Consider the following 19446-nt stretch of genomic DNA (forward strand, 5'->3'; position numbering starts at 1 on the left):
GACCATATTTGGCACAAATACCGGATACACCCAAATTTGAATACTGGTGGGGTGGGGGAGTATTGATTTTGTCATTTGGGAGTTGTAGTTGTTGGGATTCATAATTAACCTACAATCAAAGAACAACCGGCTGCAGGGGATCCCCAACACACCCTTACCAACATTCTCCAAAAATTCCCATATTTTATCATCTTACTGGAAGATTATATTCCACAATTCCTCTTTTAGGCTAGCCTCCCTCAGTATGCCAGGCTACAAATGCAACACTACGAGAGACACCATTCTGTGCAAATAGTTTACTTTTAAAAAATATATTGTGGGTCTAACAATCCATCTGCTTATCTCTGCGCCAGACACTCAGTACAGTTTTAGATGGCCGGAAACTTGATCCACGATCCCAGCCGGCCCTGGGCCGATGCCAAGCACAGTCCGGGAGCCCGGGGCGATCTGGGTGCGCCCTGCGTCTTGGATCAAGCTCACCGTCAGCCCCAACCTTTTGGCTTCTCCCAGGAGCTGAACGAGAGCTTCTTCATCGGGAGCCTTGAGGACCACCTTGGGCTGCCCGCAATACTCCCACTGCTTCAGGAGTTCAGGGCTCCGGCGCTGGAGCTGTTTGTACGCTGAGACGGCCGCATGGGAGCACTGGGCAGCCACTTTACCCTTCCCCATCTTCAAGTCGTTGCGGACCACCACCACCATCTTGAACTCTCCAGATTCGCCCATAACGCTGGCTTCGCTGCCCACTTCGTTGGTGGCCGCGGCGGCCATCCTGGCTTTGGCCGGCCGGGAAAAGCGGCTCCGGAGGCTCCAGCCCAGGCAGACCCCACAAGCGACGCTGGCGATTATGCCAAAAAGTCCAGGTTTGGAAAGATAATCCATAGGCACCCCTGCAGACGATGGAGAAGGAAGAAGCTCTGAACTTGGTGATAACTTTGTGATTGCAAAAACAGTACAAACAACCATCCAAATTGGAAAGATATCTGCCCATATCAGGCTTTCTTTCAGTCCCGGCATTGCCAGAACTTCCAAATAAATCTCTCTATATATAAAAGGGTAATGAAATTTCGGCCTAGGACAAAACAACAAAACTACACATCCCAGAAACACTAAACTTGGCAGCACAACCCCTCATCCATGCCTCTACGTTCATACAACAAAAGGAAAATAAAAATAAAAGTCCTAATTAGAGGGAGAGGAATAATTGTTTTTATCCAATTGCTGCCCACTTGGTCTCCTAGCAACCCACTCAGCCCAGGGGACAGGCAGATTTAGGCCTCACTTAGGCCTCTTCCACACTGCCTATAAAATACAGATTATTTGATTTTAACTAGATTATATGGCAGTGTAGACTCAAGGCCCTTCTACACAGCTATATAACCCATTTATAATGGACTTAATGTAATGTAAAACATTTACCCTCTACCTTAACTACTACCAATTCCTCAATACTTTTATTTCCCATACTACCATACTTCGCCACAGTAACGCGTGGCTGGGCACAGCTAGTAAATAAATAAAACTTTATTTATATACCATCCTACCTCCCAGGTGGGACTCAGGGCGGTTTCCGATCATAAAAACAACACATACATTACATAGCAGCATAATAACACATTATTAAACAAGGAAAAACAATACAATTATTTAGCAATAAATAACATACAACCTGATCAAGAGGGCGGGAACCATAAACCCAATATATTAAAACGTATCATTTCAGCCTAGATAAGACTCTACTCTATATTTATTTATTTATTTATTTTATTTTATTTATTTCCAATATTTCTAAGCCGCAAAATAGCGAGGGAACACTGTACATGGTTCTCATGTCTCCACCTTCTCTACTGCAGGCTAAACATAATAATAATAATAATAATAATAATAATAATAATAATAATAATAATAATAATAATACTTTATTTTTCTATCCCGCCAACCATCTCCCCAAAGGGACTCGGGGCAGCTAACATTAGTATAATATCGTTTATTACAAATTAAATTTACATACAATATTATATTAGCATAGTACAATACTGGTAATAAATTACTATATTGTACTGTATCGATATATTGTAATATTATTAGTAATATTATATGGTAATATTATTAGCAGTATTACATGTAATATATAATATTATTATATTACATTATTAGTATAATATCGTTTATTACAAATTAAATTTACATACAATATTATATTAGCATAGTACAATACTGGTAATAAATTACTATATTGTACTGTATCAATATATTGTCATATTATTAGTAATATTTTATGGTAATATTATTAGCAGTATTACATGTAATATATAATATTATATTACATTATTAGTATAATATCGTTTATTATAAATTAAATTTACATACAATATTATATTAGCATAGTACAATACTGGTAATAAATTACTATATTGTACTGTATCAATATATTGTCATATTATTAGTAATATTTTATGGTAATATTATTAGCAGTATTACATGTAATATATAATATTATATTACATTATTAGTATAATATCGTTTATTACAAATTAAATTTACATACAATATTATATTAGCATAGTACAATACTGGTAATATTATTAGCAATATTACATGTAATATATAATATAATATTATTATAATACATTATTAGTATAATATTGTTTATTACAAATTAAATTTACATACATTATTATATTAGCATAGTACAATACTGGTAATAAATTACTATATGGTACTGTATCAATATATTGATAATATGGTAATATTATTAGCAATATTACATGTAATATATAATATAATATATTACATTATTAGTATAATATCGTTTATTACAAATTAAATTTACATACAATATTATATTAGCATAGTACAATACTGGTAATAAATTACTATATGGTACTGTATCAATATATTGATAATATGGTAATATTATTAGCAATATTACATGTAATATATAATATAATATATTACATTATTAGTATAATATCGTTTATTACAAATTAAATTTACATACAATATTATATTAGCATAGTACAATACTGGTAATATTATTAGCAATATTACATGTAATATATAATATAATATTATTATAATACATTATTAGTATAATATCGTTTATTATAAATTAAATTTACATACAATATTATATTAGCATAGTACAATACTGGTAATAAATTACTATATTGTACTGTATCAATATATTGATAATATGGTAATATTATTAGCAATATTACATGTAATATATAATATAATATATTACATTATTAGTATAATATCGTTTATTATAAATTAAATTTACATACAATATTATATTAGCATAGTACAATACTGGTAATAAATTACTATATTGTACTGTATCAATATATTGATAATATGGTATTATTAGCAATATTAATTACATATAATATATAATATAATATATTACATTATTAGTATAATATCGTTTATTACAAATTAAATTTACATACAATATTATATTAGCATAGTACAATACTGGTAATAAATTACTATATTGTACTGCATCAATATATTGTAATATTATTAGCAATATTAATTACATATAATATATAATATAATATATTACATTATTAGTATAATATCGTTTATTACAAATTAAATTTACATACAATATTATATTAGCATAGTACAATACTGGTAATAAATTACTATATGGTACTGTATCAATATATTGATAATATGGTAATATTATTAGCAATATTACATGTAATATATAATATAATATTACTATATTACATTATTAGTATAATATCGTTTATAATATTATTATAATTATAATATTATTATATATATATCTCTCTTTTGAACTGTGGTGTCCAGAGGCCTGACCAAAGCAAAATAGGCCTTTCTGCCTTTTCTCTGAGTGACGTGCACCCCAAGCGGGGCGGCCCAATCCCGGGCGAGGAGGGGCGGGTTTTAGGGGCCGCTCAGCCAATCGGGCCTCGAGGTTGAGATTCCCTCAGAGACCGGCGCTTTTCCCGTTCTTCCCGGCTCCCGGCCTACCTTCCCGGAGATGATAGAGAAAGGAGCGTGTGGAGGAAGCGGAAAGGACGACACAGACGGGACTCTTCCGGCGAGTTGGTGGGAAGGAGGGGCCACAAAGAGGGCCCGCCCCCCGACTTCCGGGCTGGCCTTGGTCCAGAGAGAAGGAGGAGAAGGAGCCGGAAGCCGCGCGTGTGAGGTAAGCGCTGTGTGGGTCGCGTTAGAAGAGAATGGAGGAAAATTCACTCAGCTAGAGCAGGCCTGGGCCAACTTGGGCCCTCCAGGGGTTTTGGACTACAACTCCCACAATTCCTAACAGCCGGTAGGCTGTTAGGAATTGTGGGAGTTGTAGTCCAAAACCCCTGGAGGGCCCAAGTTGGCCCAGGCCTGCTCTTGAGGTTGAGGCCTTCCTTTGTTGGGAGGTGTTAGCTGGCCCTGATTGTTTCTTGTTTTATGAATGTTCTTTATTGACTAATTTAGGGGTTGTTTTTTTTAAATACTGGGAGCCAGCTTTTGTTCCTTCCCATGGTTTTCCTCCTTTCTGTCGAAATTGTCCACCTCTTTGTGGATTTCAGTGTCTTCTCTGGTGGTTGTGACAGTGGTCCAGCATTTCGGTGTTCTCCAATAATATCCCGCGTCCAGGTTGTTTCAGCAAATGCTCAGCTATGGCCGAATTAGTCTGAAGTGCCTAATAATAATAATAATAATAATAATTAATTTTTATACTCCGCCTCTATCTCCCCGAAGGGACTCGGTGTTCTCCAATAATATCCCGCGTCCAGGTTGTTTCAGCAAATGCTCAGCTATGGCCGAATTAGTCTGAAGTGCCTAATAATAATAATAATAATAATAATTAATTTTTATACTCCGCCTCGATCTCTCCGAAGGGACTCGGTGTTCTCCAATAATGTCCCGCGTCCAGGTTGGTTCAGCAAATGCTCAGCTATGGCCGAATTAGTCTGAAGTGCCTAATAATAATAATAATAATAATAATAATTTATTTTTATACTCCGCCTCTATCTCCCCGAAGGGACTCGGTGTTCTCCAATAATATCCCGCGTCCAGGTTGGTTCAGCAAATGCTCAGCTATGGCCGAATTAGTCTGAAGTGCCTAATAATAATAATAATAATAATAATTAATTTTTATACTCCGCCTCGATCTCTCCGAAGGGACTCGGTGTTCTCCAATAATGTCCCGCGTCCAGGTTGGTTCAGCAAATGCTCAGCTATGGCCGAATTAGTCTGAAGTGCCTAATAATAATAATAATAATAATAATAATTTATTTTTATACTCCGCCTCTATCTCCCCGAAGGGACTCGGTGTTCTCCAATAATATCCCGCGTCCAGGTTGGTTCAGCAAATGCTCAGCTATGGCCGAATTAGTCTGAAGTGCCTAATAATAATAATAATAATAATAATAATTTATTTTTATACTCCGCCTCTATCTCCCCGAAGGGACTCGGTGTTCTCCAATAATATCCCGCGTCCAGGTTGGTTCAGCAAATGCTCAGCTATGGCCGAATTAGTCTGAAGTGCCTAATAATAATAATAATAATAATAATAATTTATTTTTATACTCCGCCTCTATCTCCCCGAAGGGACTCGGTGTTCTCCAATAATATCCCGCGTCCAGGTTGGTTCAGCAAATGCTCAGCTATGGCCGAATTAGTCTGAAGTGCCTAATAATAATAATAATAATAATAATTAATTTTTATACTCCGCCTCGATCTCTCCGAAGGGACTCGGTGTTCTCCAATAATATCCCGCGTCCAGGTTGGTTCAGCAAATGCTCAGCTATGGCCGAATTAGTCTGAAGTGCCTAATAATAATAATAATAATAATAATTAATTTTTATACTCCGCCTCGATCTCTCCGAAGGGACTCGGTGTTCTCCAATAATATCCCGCGTCCAGGTTGTTTCAGCAAATGCTCAGCTATGGCCGAATTAGTCTGAAGTGCCTAATAATAATAATAATAATAATAATTAATTTTTATACTCCGCCTCGATCTCTCCGAAGGGACTCGGTGTTCTCCAATAATGTCCCGCGTCCAGGTTGGTTCAGCAAATGCTCAGCTATGGCCGAATTAGTCTGAAGTGCCTAATAATAATAATAATAATAATAATAATTTATTTTTATACTCCGCCTCTATCTCCCCGAAGGGACTCGGTGTTCTCCAATAATATCCCGCGTCCAGGTTGGTTCAGCAAATGCTCAGCTATGGCCGAATTAGTCTGAAGTGCCTAATAATAATAATAATAATAATAATTAATTTTTATACTCCGCCTCGATCTCTCCGAAGGGACTCGGTGTTCTCCAATAATATCCCGCGTCCAGGTTGGTTCAGCAAATGCTCAGCTATGGCCGAATTAGTCTGAAGTGCCTAATAATAATAATAATAATAATAATTAATTTTTATACTCCGCCTCGATCTCTCCGAAGGGACTCGGTGTTCTCCAATAATGTCCCGCGTCCAGGTTGGTTCAGCAAATGCTCAGCTATGGCCGAATTAGTCTGAAGTGCCTAATAATAATAATAATAATAATAATAATTTATTTTTATACTCCGCCTCTATCTCCCCGAAGGGACTCGGTGTTCTCCAATAATATCCCGCGTCCAGGTTGGTTCAGCAAATGCTCAGCTATGGCCGAATTAGTCTGAAGTGCCTAATAATAATAATAATAATAATTTATTTTTATACTCCGCCTCTATCTCCCCGAAGGGACTCGGTGTTCTCCAATAATATCCCACGTCCAGGTTGGTTCAGCAAATGCTCAGCTATGGCCGGATTAGTCTGAAGTGCCTAATAATAATAATAATAATAATAATAATAATACTTTATTTTTATACCCCGCCTCTATCTTCCCAAAGGGACTTGGGGCGGCTCACATGGGGCCAAGCCCAACAACATACATGAAAGCCTTGGACAACACAAGAAAAGCATGATTAGGAACCACAACAAGTAAACAAGTAATAATAATAATAATAATAATACTTTGTTTTTATATCCTGCTCCCATCTCCCCAGGGGGACTCGGAGCGGCCGACCTTCTGGCAAACAAACTAGTAAAATGTGGGCTAGACAAAACTACGGTTAGGTGGATCTGTAATTGGCTAAGCGAACGAACCCAAAGGGTGCTCACCAATGCGTCGTCTTCATCATGGAAAGAAGTGACAAGTGGAGTGCCGCAGGGCTCCGTCCTGGGCCCGGTTCTGTTCAACATCTTTATTAACGACTTAGACGAAGGGTTAGAAGGCACGATCATCAAGTTTGCAGATGACACCAAACTCGGAGGGATAGCTAACACTCCAGAAGACAGGAGCAGAATTCAAAACGATCTTGACAGACTAGAGAGATGGGCCGAAACTAACAAAATGAAGTTCAACAGGGACAAATGCAAGATACTTCACTTCGGCAGAAAAAATGGAAATCAAAGATACAGAATGGGGGACGCCTGGCTTGACAGCAGTGTGTGCGAAAAAGATCTTGGAGTCCTCGTGGACAACAAGTTAAACATGAGCCTACAATGTGATGCGGCAGCTAAAAAAGCCAATGGGATTTTGGCCTGCATCAATAGGGGAATAACGTCTAGATCCAGGGAAGTCATGCTCCCCCTTATTCTATTCTGCCTTGGTCAGACCACACCTGGAATACTGTGTCCAGTTTTGGGCACCGCAGATGAAGGGAGATGCTGACAAGCTGGAAAGCGTCCAGAGGAGGGCAACTAAAATGATTAAGGGTCTGGAGAACAAGCCCTATGAGGAGAGGCTTAAAGAGCTGGGCATGTTTAGCCTGCAGAAGAGAAGGCTGAGAGGAGACATGATAGCCATGTACAAATATGTGAGGGGAAGTCATAGGGAGGAGGGAGCAAGCTTATTTTCTGCTGCCCTGCAGACTAGGACACGGAACAATGGCTTCAAACTACAGGAAAGGAGATTCCACCTGAACATCAGGAAGAACTTCCTCACTGTGAGGGCTGTTCGGCAGTGGAACTCTCTCCCCCGGGCCGTGGTGGAGGCTCCTTCTTTGGAGGCTTTTAAGCAGAGGCTGGATGGCCATCTGTCGGGGGTGCTTTGAATGCAATTTCCTGCTTCTTAGCGGGGGGTTGGACTAGATGGCCCTTGAGGTCTCTTCCAACTCTACTATTCTATGATTCTATGATTCTATGACATGGGGAACAAGCCCAGTGTCACATATAATAAACAATCATACAATAAAACCAATATAAACAATATAAACAATAAAACCATATAACAGCATAAAACAGGATAAAGCAGCATATCAGAACAATGAGTCTGAGCATAGTGCAATATATATAGAGAGGCAAAAATTATACAGGCTCAACGTAAGGCTCAGGATAAAATACCATATAGGGCAATCAGGAAGAGTAATCTCATTTAAAAATAAAATCAACAAGAGGAACATCGATAAGGTGCGAAGGCTGCGACAACTACATCTCTAGTCACAAATGAAAGTATCCCAACCTACTTGCTTCAGTAATGAAAATAAATAGAATTAACATGTGTTGTCAAAGGCTTTCATGGCCGGAATCACTAGGTTGCTGCGAGCTTTCCAGGCTGTATGGCCATGTTCCAGAAGCATTCTCTCCTGATATAAAACTTGAAGAGGTGCCTTTTCCTTTGTGTTTTGTAATACCGATCTAAATACACACTTGAATGCTTTACTGCTTGTGGCAATTTATCTCTCTACACAAGGACAGTTCCAGGTAGATCTCCTTCCTCAATACCTTCATAACTTAAATAACTCCTTGCCCTTTCCCCTTCTGTTTGTTCCCTCTAGTGTATGAATCTCGCATAATTCCCATTAGGCTCTGAATAATCAAATTGCGAAAAAGATATTTAATAGACAGCAGTGGGACCTGCTAATGAGAAGTTTAGAGTTCTTGATCTATATATTGTTTTAAAGATAGGAGTCACGCAGGGATGTATACAAAAAAAGGAGCTTTCTCCTAAAGGTATTGTAATGAGGCATGAAAGAATACAGTGGGTTGCTGTGAGTTTTCCAGGCTGTCTGGCCATGTTCCAGAAGCATTCTCTTCTAATGTTTCGCCCAAACCTATGACAGGCAGCCTCAGAGGTTGTGAGGTCTGTTGGTAACTAGGCAAGTAGGGTTTATATATCTGGAATAATGTCCAGGGTGGGAGAAATAACTCTTGTCTGATGGAGGCAAGTGTGAATGTCGCAATTGGCCACCTTGATTGGCATTGAATAGTCTTGCAGCTTCAAAGCCTGGCAGCTTCCTGCCTGGGGGAATCCTTTGTTATAGTGTTTGTAGTAGTGTTGAAGCAGTCTCTGTATGTTCCTCCAGTGAACTTCCCATTTGTCCTGTCAAATGAGGTCAGGAATCTCCCATTGAGCTCTGCCAAAGACTGTCTTGCCTTCTGGCTCAGGACCGAACAGAGCGCTACCCGGGACGTAGTCTGATAAGTGATACTTTGCAAGTTGACAGTTACAGATTTTGGTTGGACGGGGACTCTGCTTTTGCAATAAATATTGCTATAACAGTGTTGCTGGAAAGGAAAGAAATAGAAATACAATGCAGGTAGCTGTTTGCAAGTCTCATAAAAGGCACGAGACACCGTTATCCGTTCTGGAGATTTCTTTCTGCCATCTCAGCATTTTGCTTGGTTCACGTTTCCACTTTGTAAGCCTAAAGTGCACTGTGAGTTCTGGAGGTGGATACTTTAAAAGGAGTAATTGGTTTGTGGCAGCGCAAAGTCTCTTGAGAGACCAAAGGCCAATATGATTCTTGCATTGCACGATTGTGTCGAACAAGATTTTGCTTTCTCTCTACATTCCTTTACTCTTGCTAATGATCAACTGTGTTCCTTTACCTTTTGGGAGTTTGCATGCAGCGGTTTGAATATTGGAAAAGAGCAAAGGTATTGTCCCATGTGTACAAGTCTCTTTATGGATTTTTGTATTATGTCAGAAGTGACTTGGGAACATACTGCAAGTCGCTTCTAGTGTGAGAGATGTTGCCCAGGAGACGCCCAGATGTGTTACCATCCTGCTGGAAGGCTTCTCTCATGTCCCCACAAGCTAGAGCTGACAGATGGGCACTCACCCTGTCTCACAGATTCGAACCGGCATCCTTCAGGTCAGCAACCCAACCTTCAGGTCAGCAGTTCAGCCAGCACAAGAGTTTAACCCATTGTACCGGCTCCTCTATATGGATAGTACTTCGTGTTCCCTCACTTCCAGGATATAGTTTATTAACTCCATTATCCCCAGCCAATATGGGTCATGACCTAAGATTATTGGAGTGGTAGTCGAGCAGCACACGGAGAACAAACTTCTCCCCACAGTTAAAATAAACAGGAAAAATGTCCAATAAGTTTGTTTTCATTTACAATATTCCAGGGAGGACCCACAAACTTCAATCCATCTGCTGTCTAGCCATCCTGTTTTTCCCCAAAGCGGGACTCCTTACAAAAGGCAAAAGATCCCAATAAAATACATGCAGTCAAAAACATTATGAGTTTAATGTCAAAAACACGGTTGAACTAATATTATTAAAATAGGTAGCTAACCCCATACGGTATTATCTGGGGAAACAATGACGGGGTATAAATAAAGTTTTATTATTATTATTATTATTAAAACCTTTGTCTTGCTGTCAGGTGGCTATGTCATTGAAAAGTGAATCCCAAAACAGAGAGTATGGCAAGACATCTATTCTTTATCGAGGTTGGCCCGGAGATCTGTTTTCTGTCTTTGCTGATGCACGCCGTCCGTTCTTGGGCAATTTTATTGCCGCAGGATGGGAAAAAATATTGCTGAGAACGGAACAGAGTCAGAAAAGCTGCAATTTTGAAGCTGGTGGTTCTGACTTGTGAAGGACCGAATACATGAGCTAAATTTAGACTCCTTTTCACTAAGGGATGGATGGGGATGAAAAGAGGAAAATAGCCAAGTGGTATTTCTGAGATTTCTGCGTGGAGTGGCCTGTTTTATACACATACTCTTATTTCCCCAAGTTAAAATGAGAGGCTATGTATATTATTCCCCACCTTTTCTTCCAGTGAACACAAGGTGATGCTCACGGCTCTCTTCCTTTTTTCCTCATTATTCTTACAACAAGCCTGTGAGGCAGGTCAGGCTAAGACGCAGCAGAGATTGACCCAAAGTCATTTACATATAATTTCACGGCTCACAAATTCGAATCTAATACTCTGACGGTTGCACCACACTGCTTCTCTACGTTTAGCTTCCTGATAGAAGCAAGTGAGCCCCAAGCAATCATTCCTTGAGGATGTAAGAAGCGTCGTCTTTGATGTTGGTTGCTTGGTTTAATTCATGCACTGCTTTTCCTTTGGAAAAAAGAGACCCAAGGGAGGTAACAATAATGTAATGCAGATGAGAAAACTTAATCTTGAGTAGGATGAAAGCATAAGTGAAAACGCTAACAAAAGGCATAGCCAGCATCCAAGTGTTAAGACTCTGAAGCAGTCCAGTTTCCATACAAAAGGCCTTCCTGAATAATACTTACTTACCGTATATACTCGAGTATAAGCCGACCTAATTATAAGCCGAGGCACCTATTTTTACCACAAAAAACTGGGATAACTTATTGACTCGAGTATAAGCCGAGAGTGGGAAATGCAGCAGCTACTGGTAAATTTCAAAATGAAAATAGATCCCAATAAAATTACATTAATCGAGGCATCAGTAGGTTAAATGTTTTTGAATATTTACCGTATTTCAAAGAAAAACAATAAGCTAGCTCTAAAAGTGGAAAAGTAGGGGCAACAAAAACAATATGATAGCAACAATAACCTAATAATAATAATAATAATAATAATAATAATAAATGAGGCACAATGAGGCATCATTCCCATAACCCCACCCTTTGAACCATGCAGAAATAGGACACTTTAAACTGCTCCAAATTAAGGCCAGGATGCCCTCTTATGCAACCAAACAATGTAGATTCCTTTCTCTCCAAACACCGGCACATCTTCCAGTTTTGATGGGGTGATTGCAACATCAGCGAGGAAAGTGTCGAATGATGAGTTGGGGATGGGAAGCAGTCCTTCTTATGCAACGTAGGTGGGTCGTTGTGGGTTATTTCCAAGAGCCGGAATGTCACACCATGTTTACGCTGTGTTGGGACATGGCTTGGCAGTGGTGTGGCATGTGGTGTGTGAAGCGACCCACTCGCGCAACCTCCAGCATTGCTCAGTGTTGGTTATGGATAGCAAAACCTCTCCTGACAGCCAATTTTGGAACGAAAGCACCACCTGTTGTCCCGAGAGGTCCTTTCAGGACGCCTGACTTCCCTGAAGCTCTTTCAGGGTTGAATTTCATTTCCTCCATTGGGATGATTCCTGTGTTGCCTGCTACAATTCCAAATAACTGTCTTAGTGTCAGGCTTTCCCCTTCTTTTGCTTTTAAAAAAATATGCACAAGGAATTCTTGCATTGTCGAGGTCAAGACTCTAGACATCCCACCATCATCTTGGGCCAGGAAAATGGCAAGTGACTACAGTTTGGGACATATTGGTAGTAGCACCCCATTTGTGAAATTCCCTGCCTCCAGGTTTGATTCCTGTTTGGCATCACTTTGTTCTCTTGGCTTTAAAGAAAAATTCTGTGTCAGCTACTTCATTGAAAGATGTAGATGTTCTAACCTGTGCTATGGGATTCCTTTCTGTCTCTTAAACTGCTGTCATCCGTTCTTTCTTTCTTTTTTTTTTTCCTTTCTTTTTGTTTGACAGACAAATAATTTATTATGGATTCTGTGACTACACTTTTGAGCTTTCAAGGGATGCATTTTTTTTTCTTTTTGAGATTGTTAGTATCCATTTACAGTATTATTATTATTATTATTATTATTATTATTATATATTGTATGTATATATACTTGTAAACCGCCCTGAGTCCCCTTCGGGGTGAGAAGGGCGGGATATAAACGTTGCTAATAATAAATAAATAAATAAATAATAATGATGATAATAAATTATTATTATGATTAACACAAAGACAGAGTATGACACAGCAAACGTGATGTATATGCTGGATTTCGAATCACAGTATCACAAGTCAAACACTTCCCAAGCATTTAGGACTGTGTGATGTATTTTCAAATGATTCGTGCAGACCCCAGTAAGGTGGCCTTTTGCAGTTGACAGATCGTAATTTTGTCAATGTTTATTGTTTACAAATGCTGGCTGAGATCCTTTGGCACGGCACTCAGTGCACCAATTACGACTGGGACCACCTGCTTTGTTGTTGTTGCTATTGTTGTTGTTGTTATATAAAGCAAAAAAGAAAAAAATCAGTACATTTGCAATACATTTATAATACAGTAGACTTATAATTTCCTTTACTATAAATTTCACTCTTGTCTATATTTTTATTTATTTATTTATTGCACTTCTATACCGCTCTTCTCACCCCTTGGGGGACTTAGAACGGTGTACTATATGATAAAATGGCAAAAATTTGGTGCTGAATATACATATAAATCCACTTTTTCTCTCCATCTCCAAATATGAATCTCTAAACAAATAGCCAGGTTTTAAAATCTTTTTTCCTTTCATTATACCCAAGTAGGATAAAGGCTCTGACGTCTGGAATGCCAAACATTCGCCAAGTTTTCATTACAACATGACAATTCCTTGCAAAAGTTATGGCCATTGCGTGTGATCATCCAGAAAGGCAACACTTCTCTTTCCTTCGTGGATTTGTTTTCCATCTTCTACTGAAATGACTTACTTTTCCACTATTGGAGTGACTTTCCGAACTGTCCTCACCCTTGTTCTAATTTTTGTCCTAATTGAATGATTTCTCTTGAGGTTTCCTACTGCTAAAATTATCCAGATTGCTCCTTTTGTCCCCCATTTTTCTATGCCGCCTGATAGCTCATTAAGAAAATACTTGTTTTGACCTTGTAAAACCAAAGTGCTTCCATGGAGATGCTGGATGGGTTTTCCTTTTTGAGGTATAATGATTGAAAACTGTATTTTATCCTTTTTTTGGGCGGCTCACAAGTCATATGTACATACAATATATTATATTATTTGTATAGCACAATATAAGCATTATATATTACTATATTGTACTATAACACTATATTGTAATATTATTAGTAATATTACATGTAATATAAATATACCATTATATTAGTGTATAATTATTATTATATTGTATTACATTATAATATTATTAATATTATATGCATATACAATATATTATTAGTGTAGCATAATATGATTATTATATATTGAACCACCTCAACTGCACTTACGCTTTTGTAATGGAGCGAATCTCAATGAAACATTTGTGCTATCTCTAAGGTTCCTGGAAGTGACTGATGTATGAAATGGCAGAGAATGGAACAGACTGTGACCAGAGGCGCATAAGAATGGGCAAAGAACAGCACAATGGAAACTTTACAGGTACGACTGTGGGTCCCACTCCACCTGTGATGATCATGATGTGATGATGATGATGATTCTCGAGGTGCTGCCAATGCTATATTACACTTTGTCCATTTCAACTGTGAAATTACCTTCCCCATTTCGGCTCATTTCGGCACATGTTGCACTTTGCCTGGGTTCTATGAATTAGTCTCCAGTGTTAATATTGTATGTTTTATGTTGATTTTAACGATTGTTTTTACTGTAATTGATGTTTTTACTGGATAACTGTTTTATTGCTGTGTTTTGATATTTGATTGTTTTATCGGGCTAGGCCCCATGTAAGCCACCCCGAGTCCCTTTGGGGAGATGGGGCGGGGTATAAAAATAAAGTTGTTGTTGTTATTATTATTATTATTATTATTATTATTATTATTATTATTATTATTATTATGATATAGCCACTGTTGATGCAAATGCTAGATGCTGATAAATGGTCCAGTTGAGTGCTTCCCAGAATAATGTTCAGAACTGGCTCGCTTTCACAGTGTTTAGCCTAGAGAATCATAGAGTTGGAAGAGACCACATGGGCCATCTAGTCCAACCCCTGTCAAAAAAGCACAATTAAATCACCCCTGACAGATGTACAGATAGAGTTTGTCATTGCCTCCCTCTAACATTGAGACTTTCCGAAAGTTATCTGATAGGTTTCAGTGGCAGGTGTCAGTTTTCTAGAATTCTGGGGGAACACTCATTGTGAATGAAGAAGAAGACTTTTTACTATATTTTGCTTGGCTTTTAAATATAATCTACAATAAACTGTTTGCTGTGTATTAAGTTGGTGTGTTGCTTACATCAAAGGGTTTGCTGCCTTGGGGTGCGACAAAAAGTTATTCACAGGTAACAGGTCCTGAATCTTTGTTCCCTCTTGAAACCGGCCACATTGTCCTTTGTCAGCCACAAAGGACAATAGCTTGGGAAAAAGGACTTTTCCAAGCTGTACCTCAATTTGGAATATGCTTGAAAACAAAGCGTAAAATTTCATAGGGCAGAACACTTAAAAGCAGAGAAAAGCTGGCACTTGTTTTAAATGTGTCTCCTAATTTTCCTAACTTCCTTTTTGTGTCCTTTTATTTTCACAGAACCCTCTTCGCTGGGCGAACAGAAGCGGAAAGATCGAGAAGAACGTCAGGGCATCGTTCTCTGGAGGAAACCCCTTGTTACCTTGCAGTATTTTTTCCTGGAAACGTTAATAAGCTTGAAAGAATGGACCATAAAGTAAATACACGATGATGATGATGATGATGATGATGATGATGATAGTAGTTGTATCTAAGTATTTGGAAGCTGAGATATATGGATCACTTTACCCAGTTCGTTTTAATTCTTTTTTACTTGGGTGCCAAATCCATGTTTTTATGACGTTTATATTTTTATATTTTAAAATGTTCATTTTAATTTTCGTGTTTTGTATTTTCTGATGTTGTTTTTTCCGGGCTTGGCCCCATGTAAGCCGCCCCGAGTCCCCTAGGGGAGATGGAGGCGTGGTATAAAAATAAAGTATTATTATTATTATTATTATTATTATTATTATTATTAGGTTTGATTGCAGAGCAAGGCCCAGTTGTTTACCACCTGTTTTCCTTTGCTCAAGTCCAGCTTTTCTGAACATTAACAAAATCTGGCTCCCAGTATTAAAAAAAAACTCCAAAATCAAGACAGTAAAGAAAGAACAACACTCAGAAAACAGGGGAATTCTAGACAGGAAACAATCAGGGCCAGCTAACACCTCCCAACAAAGGATTCTCCCATGCAGGAAGCAGCCCAGTTTTGAAGCTACAAGTCTATTCAATGCTAAGATAGTTCCATCTTGTCTCATGTGCCATAGCAACATGCTATGCTTATTTTATATACATATATATATATACAATTTATAATAATTTATAAATATATAATATATTGTATATACATATAATATTGATAATAATATTATAATGGAATACAATATTATACTACTAACAATACAATATAATACTATTAATTATATATTATATATTAAATGTAATATTACTAATAATATTACCATAAAATTATATAGTACAATATAGTAATTTAATGCTTATATTGTGCTATGCCAATAATATATTGTATGTACATTTGATTTGTAAGCCGCTCTGAGTCCCCTTCGGGGTGAGAAGAGCGGGATATAAATGTAGCAAATAAATAAATAGTAAATATTCTGCCATTTTTCCATAGAAAAGTCCCACCCATAGAGCAAAAGGGAACAACTGCAAACCTTGCCGGGTTTCCAACAGACCTCACAACCTCTGAGGATGGCTATCATAGATGTGGGTGAAACGTTGGGTGAGAATGCTTCTGGAATATGGCCATACAGCCCAGAAAACTCACAGCAGTCTGGTTTACCATTGCTGGAATAAAGTAATATTTGAGAGAGGAAGCCATTGACATATGATATATTCAGGATCAATAATAATAATAATAATACTTTATTTATACCCTGCCACCATCTCCCCGCAGGGACTCGGGGCAGCTCACATGGAGCAAAGCCTCAGGATGGGGTTTAGGACCCAATGTGTGTGATATTCATTTTTTCCCAAGTCTAGACTTTAAGCACATCTTGATTTCTTCTTCCCTTAGATTGTGGCATCGCCGAAGTATCGTGGTGTCTCTCTTACTGCTGCTTTCAGTGCTTACGTCTGTGTATTATATTGAGGGAGCACATCAACAGGTAAAAACCTTGAGTAACATTTGATAAAGTGCTTTCTATGTGAGCAGAATTGATCAGCAACTGAACATACTAGAGAGGTTTGGGGAGAATTCACCAGGAGTTATAGGTGTTGTAGGGACTGGGATGCATAGTTTACCTGCAATCTAAGATCACTCTGAACTCCACCAATGATGGACCTGGAACTCACTTGGCACACAGAGCCCCCATGACCAAGAAAAAATACTTGGAGGTCTTTGGGGAAAATTCACCTTGATTTGAGGGAGTTGTAGTTCACCTACATCCAGAAACTACTGTGAACCCACACACCGATGGATATGGACCAAACTTGGCACACATACCTGATATGCCGAAATTTGATTACTGGAGGGGTTTGGGGGGAACTGACCTTCCTTTACTATATTGTACTATATCATTATATGGTAATATTATTAGTAATACTGCATTTAATATATAATATATAATTAACATTATTATATTGTATTATTAGTAGTATAATATTGTATATAATATTTAATATATAATATAATATATAATATTTTAAGCCATATGTAAGCCGTCCGAGTCCCTTTGGGGAGATGGAGACGGGGTACAAAAATAAAGTTGTTATTATTATCATTATTATTATTATTATTTCTTTCAATGTGAAAATGACATTTTGCTGTCTTTTCTTCCTTCCTTCCCTGTCCCTTCAGTACGTGTTATATATGGAGAAAAAGTTCTTTTGGTGTGCCTACTGGGTAGGTTTGGGCATTCTTTCTTCTGTCGGACTTGGAACTGGTCTTCATACGTTTCTGCTCTACTTGGTGAGTAAAAGTGTGCTGTGGCATTAATACCAATGTGTTAGCATTAAATTGGATTATTAGTGCAAAAATTAGCATTGTTTACTCAAAAATAGTCATTTGAAATTTCCAGAAATTGCCAATAATCAGCTTAGTGATTTATGCACTGACTGGTTCATTTATTTATTTACTATATTTATATCCCACCCTTCTCACCCTAAAGGGGACTCAGAGCGGCTTACAAATTAAATTTAGATACAATATTATATTATTAGCATAGCACAATACTGGCAATAAATTACTATATTGTACTATATCAATATATTGTAATATTATTAGTAATATTACATGTAATATATAATATATAATTAATATTATTATATTGTGTTATTAGTATTATATTGTATTACAAAATAATATTAATATATGTATATACAATATATTATTATATATTGTAAATTATATTGCATATATGTACATATGTATGTGTGGACATACATATATATATACACACACACACATATATATATATATACATACATACATACATATATACATATAATTACATAGGTTGATGGAGGCATCAGCATTCTTTGACAGAGAAGGCTAAAAGCCTTGTGTATCTCTCATGATCCCGCAATACTGAGCCATGGCATTTAAAGTGGTGTGAGACTACATTCATTCTGCGGTGTAGATGCACCCTTAGTCTACCAAAACGTACACTACAAACTTTTCTCTCTCATTTAGTCCCAAAAGTGTTGTTATTTGTCTCTGCAGACCGCATTGTTTATGTAAGCAAAGTAGCTGATAAGTGAAGAGTGGTGTTGACAATTGATTCAGCCCCATTTATCAAAACGCAACCCGGCTTTGCCGCTTTCTGTGCTCCTAGTTTTGCAAAGGGAAATGCTTCCTGAACTCGCCGCATGATGTCTCTGTGAACTCAGCAGAACTTTCGTTTAAATTCCCCAAGAAAAGTTCGTTCTGTGCACTGCTTTCTAGCAAATGTTGGGTCAGAATGTAGTTTTGTAACAAGGACACTAGAAGGAGCTGTGATCTTAGTCAGGGACAATCAAATCTTCTCTCTCTCTATCTCAGTTTCTGTAGTTTTGCTTTGCTTCCGACACAGTAAAAAACACGAGGCACGAACAGGGAAACTGTCTCTAAAATGCAGCATTTTGACCAAGTGGTTCACAATATCAAAAGGGTTGTTGTACGTTTTCTGGGCTGTATGGCCATGTTCCAGAAGTATTCTCTCCTGACGTTTTGCCCACATCTATGGCAGGCATCCTCAGTATCGAAGGGCTTTACTGAATTACAGTACTCACTTATCCAAGCCTCGCTTATCCAAGGTTCTGGATTATCCAAGCCATTTTTGTAGTCAATGTTTTCAATATATCATGAAATTTTGGTGCTAAATTCGTAAATAGAGTAATTACAACATAACATTACTGCGTATTGAACTACTTTTTCTGTCAAATTTGTTGTATAACATGATGTTTTGGTGGTTAATTTGTAAAATCATAACCTAATTTGATGTTTAATAGGCTTCTC

At 37.7% G+C, this 19446-nt stretch overlaps 2 protein-coding genes across 2 annotated transcripts in view; one reads left to right on the forward strand and one right to left on the reverse strand.

Moving 5' to 3' along the window:
* Nucleotides 1-281: 281 nt before the first annotated feature.
* ptrh2 (peptidyl-tRNA hydrolase 2) lies at nucleotides 282-4124 on the reverse strand. The gene is made up of 2 exons (XM_003227272.4): nucleotides 4006-4124; nucleotides 282-887 (listed from the first exon to the last, which is right to left on the reverse strand). The coding sequence occupies exon 2, from the start codon at nucleotides 877-879 to the stop codon at nucleotides 358-360; it is 522 nt and encodes a 173-aa protein (XP_003227320.1). The 5' UTR covers nucleotides 880-887; nucleotides 4006-4124; the 3' UTR covers nucleotides 282-357.
* vmp1 (vacuole membrane protein 1) overlaps nucleotides 4045-19446 on the forward strand; it is a 77356-nt gene continuing 61954 nt past the window's right edge. Inside the window, exons 1-5 of the mRNA XM_003227271.4 lie at nucleotides 4045-4183; nucleotides 14305-14406; nucleotides 15510-15645; nucleotides 17026-17116; nucleotides 17809-17919. Coding sequence (XP_003227319.2) covers nucleotides 14322-14406; nucleotides 15510-15645; nucleotides 17026-17116; nucleotides 17809-17919 — 423 coding nt within the window. The 5' untranslated portion in view covers nucleotides 4045-4183; nucleotides 14305-14321. The remainder of the gene's footprint in view (nucleotides 4184-14304; nucleotides 14407-15509; nucleotides 15646-17025; nucleotides 17117-17808; nucleotides 17920-19446) is intronic.

The sequence above is a fragment of the Anolis carolinensis genome, unplaced genomic scaffold, assembly GCF_035594765.1.
Source record: "Anolis carolinensis isolate JA03-04 unplaced genomic scaffold, rAnoCar3.1.pri scaffold_7, whole genome shotgun sequence".
Taxonomy (NCBI): domain Eukaryota; kingdom Metazoa; phylum Chordata; class Lepidosauria; order Squamata; family Dactyloidae; genus Anolis; species Anolis carolinensis.

Coding starts and splice junctions, on each gene's coding strand:
- ptrh2 (XM_003227272.4), bottom strand. CDS start 879: ATGGATTATCTTTCCAAACCTGGACTTTTTGGCATAATCGCCAGCGTC.